Source organism: Anoplophora glabripennis, unplaced genomic scaffold (genome assembly GCF_000390285.2).
Source record: "Anoplophora glabripennis isolate ALB-LARVAE unplaced genomic scaffold, Agla_2.0 scaffold859, whole genome shotgun sequence".
Taxonomy (NCBI): domain Eukaryota; kingdom Metazoa; phylum Arthropoda; class Insecta; order Coleoptera; family Cerambycidae; genus Anoplophora; species Anoplophora glabripennis.
In genome coordinates, this window is record NW_019417014.1 from 13,208 (window position 1) to 24,360 (window position 11,153).

An 11,153-nucleotide genomic window follows, 5' to 3' on the forward strand; every position below is an offset into this window, starting at 1 on the left:
TAACAAGCAAGCTTTAAACAAAAATAAAATTACCTTACGAGAGGGACGGACCTCTATCCAAATAAATAAAAGTAAAAACTCACCACAAGAGGGACAGCCCTCTAACAAGCAAGCTTTAAACAAAAATAAAATTACCTTACGAGAGGGACGGACCTCTATTAAACAAGCTGCATGCAAAAAGAGGGTCGCAGAAACCGCGTTGTGCGCCGACGAGCCACGACTATACCTGCAGAAACTATTTAGGGAGCCAGCCGTAATCGCACTTTGTCAGAAACCAGTTCAATCAGTCACGCACGCAAGTCCTTTACCTAAGAAAAATATACGTCTCCAAGGCGAGACATACACGGCGTTAATCGACACGGGATCCACAAGATACCTTATTAAAGTTTACCGAGCAAACTACAGTACAGTGCAAGCCGATACAGACGTTTACACCCTAGCCTGCGGGAAAGAAGTAATTTCGTCACGAGGTGTCACCCGAGCTACGTTCCACGCCGGGGGAAGAGACTTCGAAGCCACGTTTCACATTATCCCAGGGTTAAACGAAGAAATCATTTTAGGCACGCAGTTCCTCACGCAAGAGAACGCCCTACTTGATTACCAGCGCCGCTGCACGTATCTCGGACAAACGGATCGAGTCACCATATACTGGGTACCCGTGATTAACCAGCCAACAAATCAGACTGCGTCGCTCGATGACTTACAAATCTCAGAAGCCCATAGAGCCGAACTGTTACCAGTATTGCAAGAATTCGCAGACGTGTTCGTCCCGCCAACAATCAACAAAACCACGCTTACAACTAAGCATCGGATAGAGGTGGTGGATAACAAGCCGATCAATCAAAGGCCCTATCCGCTTAACCCACACAAAACCAAAATCCTCTACGAACAACTAGCAGAGATGCTAGCTAACGGGATCATCGAACCGTCAACGTCAGAGTACAGTTCACCACCCGTCTTGGTGGAACGGCCAGGCAAGAAACCACGATTCTGCGTGGACTACAGGAAAATAAATGCGATTACCAAATCCGAATCCTCCACTCTCCCTAAAATTTCAGAGGTATTAAAGTCGTTCGGCGAAGCCAAAATATTCTCCGTCTTGGACCTGAAGTCCGGGTACTGGCAAATTCCGATGCAGCCCGAGTCCAAGAAGTACACCGCCTTCTCCACTCCCGATGGAGCCACATACCAATTCAACGTCTTACCTTTCGGGCTGAAAAATGCGCCCAGTTGTTTCCAAAACGTTATGACCAGAGAAGTCTTAGCCGGATATCTACATCACTTCACACAAGTGTATCTCGACGACATCATTGTATACAGCAAAACCATCCAAGAACACAAAGACCATCTACGGCTCGTGCTAGAGCGTATGCGACAACACCAACTACAGATATCTCCTGAGAAATGTTCACTAGCGACCGGCGAATTAGAGTATCTCGGCCACCAGATACAAGGAACTATTACAAAGCCTTTAAATAAGCACCTACAAGCCATCCAGGACTTCCCGAAGCCTAACACCAAGCGTCAGTTACAGAGCTTCTTGGGTATATGCAACTGGATCAGAGAATACGTCCGCGACGCCGCTCATTTAACTAAGCCACTCACTTGCCTGCTAAAGAAGAACCAGAGGTTCAACTGGACTCAAGAATGCCAGGACGCATTCGAGAAACTCAAGTCCAACGCAGCGCAGCCGCTTCAGTTACACAGGCCTGATTTCAGCAAAAGATTCTTCCTACAAGTGGATGTCTCCCGAATGGGACTGGGGGCGATCTTATTTCAGAAATCGGAGGGCGACAGGTTAATAGTAGTATCCTATGCTAGTGCTACTCCAACACCCGCCGAACAAAAATACCATGTGAACGAATTAGAGGTCTACGCCGCTATCTTCGGCATCAAGAGATATCAAGCATCCTAGCCGATAGCCAATTCACCCTCATAACAGATAGCAGATCGCTATACTGGCTCGAGAAAAACAGGGACACCAAAGCCAAGTTTACCAGATGGTCGCTATTATTACAAGAGTACAACTTTGAAGTTCAACACTGTCCAGGTCGAGAAAACCAGCTAGCAGACTTCCTGAGTCGCAACGCCAGCGAACCTCATCCCGTAGATATGACGGATGAGTCCAGAATGCTGCCACCCGAGCCCATTTGCCAAATCACGCATAACGAGCGAGGTCCAGAATTCCCAGGCACACTCTCGCAGAACACAACAAGACATCCTCAAATGGCACCGCATCCGCATGAACGGTCCTCAGAACAACAACGAACGTAAATTTCATACCAGCTACACCGTCCGCAATAACCATCTATACAAGTTACAAGGGGAAAATAACCTACTATTAGTACCTAAGCGCAAGTTGAGAAAAGTAATCCACGCCTATCACGACGTGCTAGAAGAGGCCCATCCCGGTATACATGAAACTCACCGGAAGATTACTTAACTATACCATGCCAAAGGACTACGCAAGCAAATCGTCGAGTACGTCAACAGATGCTTGCCATGCCACTCTGTAAAGAGCCGTCAAATACAGAAAGAAGCCCCACAAAAACCGCACACAGCGCAATCACGTTCGAAATAATCAGTATAGATGTGTTAGGACCCTATCCAGTTACCCCACGGGATAACAAATACGTTCTTGTCGTCGAGGATTTATTCACTAAATGGACTGAAGCCAAGCCCACAGCAAATTCGGAAACCGCCACTATTTGCCAATTCCTAGAGGATGAAATCTTCACAAGATACGGAGACCCCAAAGTAATCATCTGCGACAACGCGACAGTGTTCCAAAGCCAGAAATACCTTAACATGTGTCAGCGAAAGCAAATTAAGCCATATCACACCGCCATCTACTTCCAACGAGAGAACCCCGTCGAACGAAAAGTTGCCGATTTCAAAACCATTCTGCGAGCCCTCATGCACAATCAGCAACGACGAAGAAACTGGGATCAACAAGTACCACGTGCCCTAGCAATACAGCGCCGACGCAAGAACCAGGCTACAGGGGAATCACCGGCAACAGCCCTCCTAGGCTACGAAGCGGCCGCGCAAGGGGACTGGGAAATCCCAGAATTTCAAAGAAGACGAAAGCGACCCCGAGAAGACGCGGGGTTGAGACGCCAAACCATTATCGCTCGACAATTAAACTTTAATCAAGGCACATATCCACGTCGAGACGATAACCCTACCATCACCTTCCAAGTCGGTGACATGGTAATGGTAAAAGAGCACAACCCGACGGATCCTTTCGCACCTACATGGGCAGGACCGTTTCCAATAGCCGTCCGAAACTCGCCACAAATATACGAGGTAGACAAGAATGGGAGACAATTCAAATATCACGTCGATCAACTTCGACCGGCACCGCCAGGGAACCCTCCGCTGGAAGAAGACGATTCCAGCGAAGAAGACGATGACGACGATAATGGCTCAGCATCCGAACAAATCACAGTCACCGCAGAAGTACACGCCGCCCCACCAACTCCAATCAAATTACGTATCCGCAAGGTAGCAGGCGAAGATGGAAACCGTCGCCGATACCAAGTCATCAATAATCAGTCATTCGACCAAATTCAAGTCGTCGAAACCCAAAGTCCACTCGACGAAAGGGGAGAGGTGTCGTATAATGTGAGCGAGCGACTTCAGATTTCGAATCTAAGTTCCAACGCCGGGAACAGCGCTCCAGTGCAAGCTCTCTATGCAGAACATGAAGCCATAACAAACATATTCCACGATGTTTCTAATTCCGAAGCCGAAGTCGCTGTCGGAGGAGAAAGTAAAAATTTCACCTATGTTTCCAATCCAAACCTCAAAATCCAGCACCGAACTCCAAGCCCGATTTCTAGCATAAGAAATCAAAGCACAAGCATTAAATTGCATAATGTTTCTAACTCCGAAGCCGAAGTCGTTGTCAGAGGAGAAAGTAAAAATTTCACCTATGTTTCCAATCCAAACCTCAAAATCCAGCACCGAGCTCCAAGCCCGATTTCCAACATAAGAAATCGAAGGCAAAGCATTAACTTACATAATGTTTCTAATCCTGAAGCCGAAGCCGCTGTCAGGAGAGAAAGTAAGATTTTCACCCAAGTTTCCAATCCGAATCCAAGAATCCCGGACAACGTCCTAAGTCCGATGTCCAGTAACACAAACCAAGTCCTAAGCCATAATTTACACAAAGCTTCCATTCGCAAAGCCGATATCACTACCAGAGCGAAGAGAGAAAAAATCGACAAGGTTTCGAATCCGGTTACCATCCAGCCGCCTCGAACCAAGATGAAGCAGTATCCAAGGGAAACAAACAAAACCGACTATGTTTCAGATTTCCAACATCGCAGAGCCGCAGTTGAGCCAAGCCAGCCGAATTACAAAAATCACCGATGTTTCCAATCCACCTGCGAGAAGCCGCAAATCGTCAAAAATGCGCCCTCTGGTGATGGAGACGAGTTAGGCCACATCGAGGACGACCGATGCGAAGCCGACAACGCGCCAGCAGCCACCTTCCAGGGAGTCAAGAATTCGACCCACTTTCCAATGGTCCCCGGCCTTGCAGGGAAGCACCGGCCAAGAAGAGGGAGAAAATTCGTAGAAAAAACCCGGGAATCAACCGCGGATCAAGGCCGCGAATCACCTATCGCGATGGACCGTCAACTGCGGGCATTTGCAGTTATTTAACCGGATCGACGTATCCGGCCAGTCTCTGTTGTGGGACGCTCCAAATTTTAGTTGCGACATTAAAGCCATTATAGTCAATATTAGAGCCTTTCGCAATCTTTAACCCAATTGTTAGAGCCAGATTTATGTTTAATAAATATATATATAACCTAACTTATCTATAAAAGAAAGATAAAATGTCGCCCGGGCATTTATTTCTGACCCGCGGCAGACTCAAATCACGGGCCATTAGCCAGCCCTATTATAAGTGTTAGATATAAGCTCTAGTGAAGTGCATCAAACCGCCCCTATAGTTATCAGAACTATATGAACGTAGTGTTTTACCTCTAGATATATATAATTATAAGAATTATATATACAAACTACCTAATTTACCTAATTATTGGTGTTAAGTCACTTTTCCCCTATCTTTCCAATACCGATCCTATATCTCATATCATTTCTATCCAAATTCCCTTTGATAGAGTCAAACCTCTCATACATCTTATCTAAGGGAAAGACAAGTTGTTACAAAATTAGATCGCGTCTTCTCACCTAGCCATGCCTAAGCGCAATCCTACCAGGTTATCTACATCTCGAGTCCAGCGCGATTGCGCGAGAAACAATTAACATGTCCAGAAACCCTGAGAGCCGCAACATAATGGTAAGTGAAGCAACGGGGGATGAGGTACGACGACAGCCGAGTTTTGCCTCGGTAGCTCGCTCTCAGTCGAGACTTGACACGAGAAGCATCTCTGAGTTGGTCTTCACACTTGTATTATAGTGTTTGAATCGAATAGCCTCTCATTGTCCGCTCCTTTAGTGACGAGTAATCGCTACCAATTTTTAAATAGTAGTAGTACTGAGTATCAGCGACCCTTCGGGGTATATTAAAGCTGTTCCCCTCAGCTTGTGGCACGGCTTGGTCTGCCATTCCACAAAATAGGGAAAAAAGAATTCGTAACAAGTTCCCCTTTACTTATTAATTAAGGGGAACCCTACACCTATCGTTCCACAACGCGAGCCGAACCCGACATCCGCAGAAGCAGCCGCGGCCGTGCAGAAACGCTTTCTGCACGCATCCAGCGTGTTCTGGGGATTCTTAGGGATACCCCCAACCACGTCCCAATCCCCCAACGGTTCACGAAACCACCGCGTTCGTGGACATGGCGCCCAGCACGTGAGGCTTGAGTAACCGATATCCAGGTTACCTACACAGGCAAGGGAGCCTGTGCGATCCCAGCGAAGCATCTTCGACGACTACCAGGCCTAGTCCAGGTCCACTAGGTCTCCACCAGGTCCAATCCAGGTCCACCAGGTCCACTACGTCCACGTTAGGCCTACTCCAGGTCTACTACGTCCACCCTAGGTCCACAAGGGTCCACCAAGCCTCCACCAGGCATACTCCAGGTCCACCAGGTCCGCTCCAGGTCCTCCAGGCCCATACTAGGTCCGATCCAGATCCACTACGTCTAGTCCAGGTCCATCAGGGTCCACCAAGCCTCCACCAGGCATACTACAGGTCCACCAGGTCCGCTCCAGGTCCTCCAGGCACATACTAGGTCCGCTCCAGGTCCACCAGGTCCACCCTAGGTCTGAAGACCATTTTTGAAAAAAATAAATCAAAAAAAAAATAAATAAATAAAATAAAAAAAATAAAAATAAAATAAAATAAAAAATAAAAATAAATCCAACAGAAAAAAATAAAATAAAAAAATAAAATATAAAAAAAAATAAAAAAATAAAATAAATCCAACAAAAAAAAAATAAAAATAAAATAAAAAAATAAATAAAAATAAATAAAAAATAAAATTTATAAAAAAAAACATCCGACATGGAGCCATCACCGTGCCTACCTGGTACCCCACCACGAGTGCCTTTGAGGCCTTCCCTGCTGGACAGCGAGGTGTCCTTCCATGGTTACCCGCATCAAGGACCACCGTCCCAACCTGGACCTTCTACACCGCAGAGCTCTACGCCAAGCACCGTCGAGCTTCTGCAGGCTTTGACCCTAGCCATCCAAGGCAACCGAACGCCACCACCAAGGACGTTCATCCATACCTTCTCCGGCGCCGATCAGGATGATCCACTCTTCTTCCTGAGGCGTTTAAGGGAGCACTTCCGGCAGTCCAATATCCAGGACGAACAGGAGCAAGCTGACCTAGCTGTAAGGCAGCTGCGAGGTGATGCCGCCAAGTGGCATGAACCCTATAAATCATACCTCTTGGGTTTCCGTGACTTCGAGGATCGATTGTTGCAGCGGTATAACAATCCTTCGAAACAAGCAGTACTGCGAGCTCGTCTCTATGGTCAGAGACAATTTGAGGACGAACCTACAGCGCTGTTTATTATCCAAAAGCGAGCGTTGTTTGCCAGGGTAGACCCCCACCTACCCGAATCAGCCATGATCGATATCCTGATGGAACTACTCAATCCAAGGTTGCGAGTACACCTACGTTCGCAATCGTTCAACAACCTTGAGGACCTATCCAGGTTCGCCGAGCAAATCGAGCTCGACTTACGAGACCGACCCCCAGCACCAGTGCGTGCAAGTCAACCTCCGGCAGGTCCACGCCTGCCCAGTGGACCACCTCCTAGGCAGGCGCCTACCAATCCAAGGCCACCAGGGCCTGCTAACTCAAGCCAGCCACCAAGCCCGTGCCGTTTTTGCGGAGCCAGGTTAACTGCCCCCACAACCCCTGGAGGCAGGGAAACTCTTCCAGGGCCGGCCCTACGATGACGAATCAAGCTCAACCAAGCACCAGTACCCGTCCGGCCCCAAACCAACCTGCTGCAGGTCCGAGCCAGACCTGAGCCAGGGCTCCAGCCCATCCACCGAGGCAGTGAGCCTCCCAGATCCAGGTCCGATTGTCGAATCGCCTCGAACCAAACCCATTCGACAACATGGATGTCGAAGCCCTTGTCGGCGATCTCAACAACATTACCACTGTGGTCGTCCCAGCCAATGCCGAATTGCCACGTCTGACCGTTTACCTGGAAGGTCAGAGATGCACCGCCCTAATTGATTCTGGAGCCGCCCTCAACATAGTCCGAGCCGATCTTGTCCAACCAACAGCCACCAAGGGCGATCATGTTACCCAGGTGCAACTTGCCTGCGGTAACACTAGCGTCACCAGTCAGGGCACCCAAGCCGTGACCCTCCTTTTCGACCAACACGCTTACACCACCACTGTCCATGTCATGGACGACATCCGAGAAGAGGTCGTTTTGGGGATTCCCTTCCTCAGGGAAACCGGTGCTGTCATTGATTTCGGACGCCGTTGCATCCACCTTGGCCGACACCAGCGCCAAACATTGTACTGGCGTACCCCCTCCGTTCAGGACAGTCCTCTTGCGGAACTGCCAGCCAACCTGGACATCCCTCTGGAAGCAGCGAATACCCTAACACCGCTGTTATTCGAATTGCGAGACGTTTTCGAGAATCCGACCATCCAACCAACCACCTTTTCGACAAGACACCATGTCACCCTGAAGTCACCTGGGCGTGTCAATCAGCGGCCATATCCTATGTCGGCCCACAAGAAGCAGATCCTTTATGATCAGGTGGACGAGCTTCTTCAAAAGGGGATTATCGAGCCATCCCAGTCCAATTATTCGTCTCCGCCTGTTATAGTCGAACGTGAGGGCAAGAAGCCACGCTTCTGCGTCGACTACAGGCAACTAAACGCCCTGACGGAGGACGAACCATCAGTGTTGCCGAAAATTCACGACAACCTGAGGGACCTCAATGATGCCACCATCTTCACCCTGTTAGACCTGCGCAGTGGATACTGGCAGATTCCTCTGAGCCTTGAGACGATGCCACTCACCGCCTTTTCCACGCCCGATGGGGCGTTGTACCAATTTACCGTCATGCCTTTTGGGCTCAAGGGCGCTCCCGCCACGTTCCAGCGTCTGATGACCCACGAAGTCCTCCCTGGCTTTCTGCATAAATTTGTAAAGGTCTACCTGGACGATATCCTGGTGTTTAGCAGAACCATGGAGGAACATATTTACCATCTGACGTTGGTTTTCGAACGATTGCGACTCCACAACCTCAAGGCATCGGCGGAGAAGTGTATTTTCGCCACACGGACGCTGGACTACCTTGGCCACCACATATCCGGAGAGGAAATTCTGCCACAGTCCAAGCACATTCGGGACTTGGAGAAGTTCGAGGCTCCACGAACCAAGAAGCAGCTTCAAAGCTTCTTGGGTACCATCAACTGGGTCCGGGAATACATCCCTAACGTCGCCCAGCTGACTCAGCCCCTTACCAACCTGCTGACGAAGGACATCAAATTTGTCTGGACCGCAGACACCCAGGCTGCTTTCGAGACCTTAAAGCAGGCCACTGCCAGGCCACTCACTCTCCACCGACATGATCCGAAGCTGCCACTTATACTCCAAACCGACGGCAGCCTAGAGGGCATAGGTGCCGTCCTCTTCCAAGAAACCGACGACGGGCAACGACGTATCCTATCCCACGCCAGCGCTTCCCTCACCACCACGGAGAAGCGATATCACGTGAACGAGATCGAGACCCTTGCAGTCGTGTGGGCCATCAAACGCTGTTCCCATTTGCTTGCAAACGTCCATTTCACCCTTCGGATGGACAATCGTTGCTTGCTCTGGCTGAACAAGCAACGGGACGCCAAAACGTAGCTCACCAGATGGTCCCTGCTGCTGCAGGAATATTCCTTTTCCGTCGAACACTGTCCAGGAAAAAATAATGAGCTGCCCGATTTCCTGAGTCGGCATCCGGAACCAACCACAACCCCGAGATCCATGCTCGATCCTGGCCGAATGGAGGTTCCTACCATCAACCTGCTCACCTTTGATGAGGTGTACCAACAAGTTAAGGCAGCCCAAGTCCAGTCCCTAACAGTCACCCAGGACAAGTTGCGATGGCGCAATATCCGACCCACGTCCGCCAGGGAACGCCAGTTCCTACAAGACTACCTGGTCCAAGATAACCTCCTTTGGCGTCGAGACGGCGATAAGCAGCTCCTGGTAGTCCCACGCTGTATGGCCAGACGCGTGATCTACCACCATCACGACGTCGCTACCCAAGCCCATTCAGGACGCGTCGAAACACTTCGTCAAATCCAGCAAACGTACCCCTGGCGTAGGATGACCAAACACGTAGGACAATACGTAAAGGACTGCGTAATCTACGCCGCTGTGAAGCCTAACAGACCCCAAGTAGCTGCTCCACTACGTGCCCATCAATCAACGGTACCCTTCGAAGCCATCAGCGTCGACGTCCTCGGTCCCTACACCGAGTCTCTCGCTGGGAATCGCTTCATTCTCATCGCCGAAGTCCTCTGCACCAAGTGGGTGGAGGCTAAAGCTGTCAGGTCCGCCTCAGCCAGAGAATTCACGAGATTCTTGGATGAAAATGTCGTAGGGCGATTCGACACCCCGAGAGCCGTCGTCAGTAACAACGGTCGCATTTTTACCGGCAATAAAGTGCCAGCACCGGAAGCCGCAGAAGCCGAGGACCAAGGTCTAGATGACCTACACCACGGCCGGCCAATAGAGCCAGCGGCACCCCAAGACGGGGCTCAAGACCAGGACGGTCTCCACCCCGGCCCGCTAATAAAACCAACCAACTAACCAGGACGGCAACCTACGGACCATGGACGGGTCCAACGTCTGGATGACGACCGCCCTCCATGTCCACTGATAGCCTACCCTGAGGCGACACCAGGCCCTAGCCATGCTNCCAAAGACGCCCCACCCCCTTCGGAATCGCCTGGTCAGGTCCTCATCGCATCCATCGCGTGGTAAGCGATGTCCTGTACGAGGTTGAAAAGGACGGGAGACTCATCACATATCACGTAGACAACCTCCGCCCAGCACTACCGGGCAATCCAGTCAATGATGACGTCTCCTCGGACGAGGAAGACGAGATGCCACCACCGGAAGCCGCAGAAGCCGAGGACCAAGGTCTGGATGACCTACACGTACATGCTAGGCCACATGCAGAGACCAAATCCCTGAGCCAGCCACCACCCGCTGTAGGCGGTCCAATCAAACGACCGGCCCAGCATTTTCCCGGACACCTTGATATAAGGCGCAAGCGACGTCCAGTAAGGATGGTCGCTATTTCTCCGCCGCCCACCAAGAGGACTCAGCAGCCACGTCCCCACGAGAGGCCAGGGACGTCGGCCAACCCCCAGCAGAGCCAACCAGCCGCCAGCCGGACTACCGGAGCAGCCAACATTGGACAGCCCCCACCCCCAGTGCCAAAGACACTCTAACATACACTAACCTATTTTTCAGTACCAACTATTTCATATATATTATTCTATATACTGTATTTTGTCATGTATTTAACCATTTTTTCTTGATAGAATAAAAACAAAAACATCAACATTCAGAGATGCTTTTCCGAAACCCCGGGGATGTCACGGGACGCAAGAAAAATCCAACATTGCACCCCGTGATTTCCTGCCAGGGGCCTTTTTGAACGGCAGGCTGCGGCGCACTCGACGTCC

General features: G+C 50.1%; 2 protein-coding genes across 2 annotated transcripts; both read left to right on the forward strand.

Annotated features, from left to right (window-relative positions):
• Positions 1 to 6,484: 6,484 nt before the first annotated feature.
• On the forward strand, positions 6,485 to 7,390 carry LOC111692088 (WW domain-binding protein 11-like). The gene has a single exon (XM_023455801.1). It carries the CDS (start codon positions 6,485 to 6,487, stop codon positions 7,388 to 7,390), a length of 906 nt encoding a protein of 301 aa, XP_023311569.1.
• Positions 7,391 to 10,372: 2,982 nt separating this feature from the next.
• LOC111692089 (proline-rich protein 2-like) lies at positions 10,373 to 10,916 on the forward strand. Its single transcript, XM_023455802.1, has 2 exons — positions 10,373 to 10,439; positions 10,513 to 10,916. Exons 1-2 carry the CDS (start codon positions 10,373 to 10,375, stop codon positions 10,914 to 10,916), a joined length of 471 nt encoding a protein of 156 aa, XP_023311570.1.
• Positions 10,917 to 11,153: the final 237 nt, after the last annotated feature.

What these genes read in the sequence shown, in the direction of transcription:
- LOC111692088 (XM_023455801.1), top strand. Translation starts at nt 6,485, where the DNA reads ATGGAGCCATCACCGTGCCTACCTGGTACCCCACCACGAGTGCCTTTG.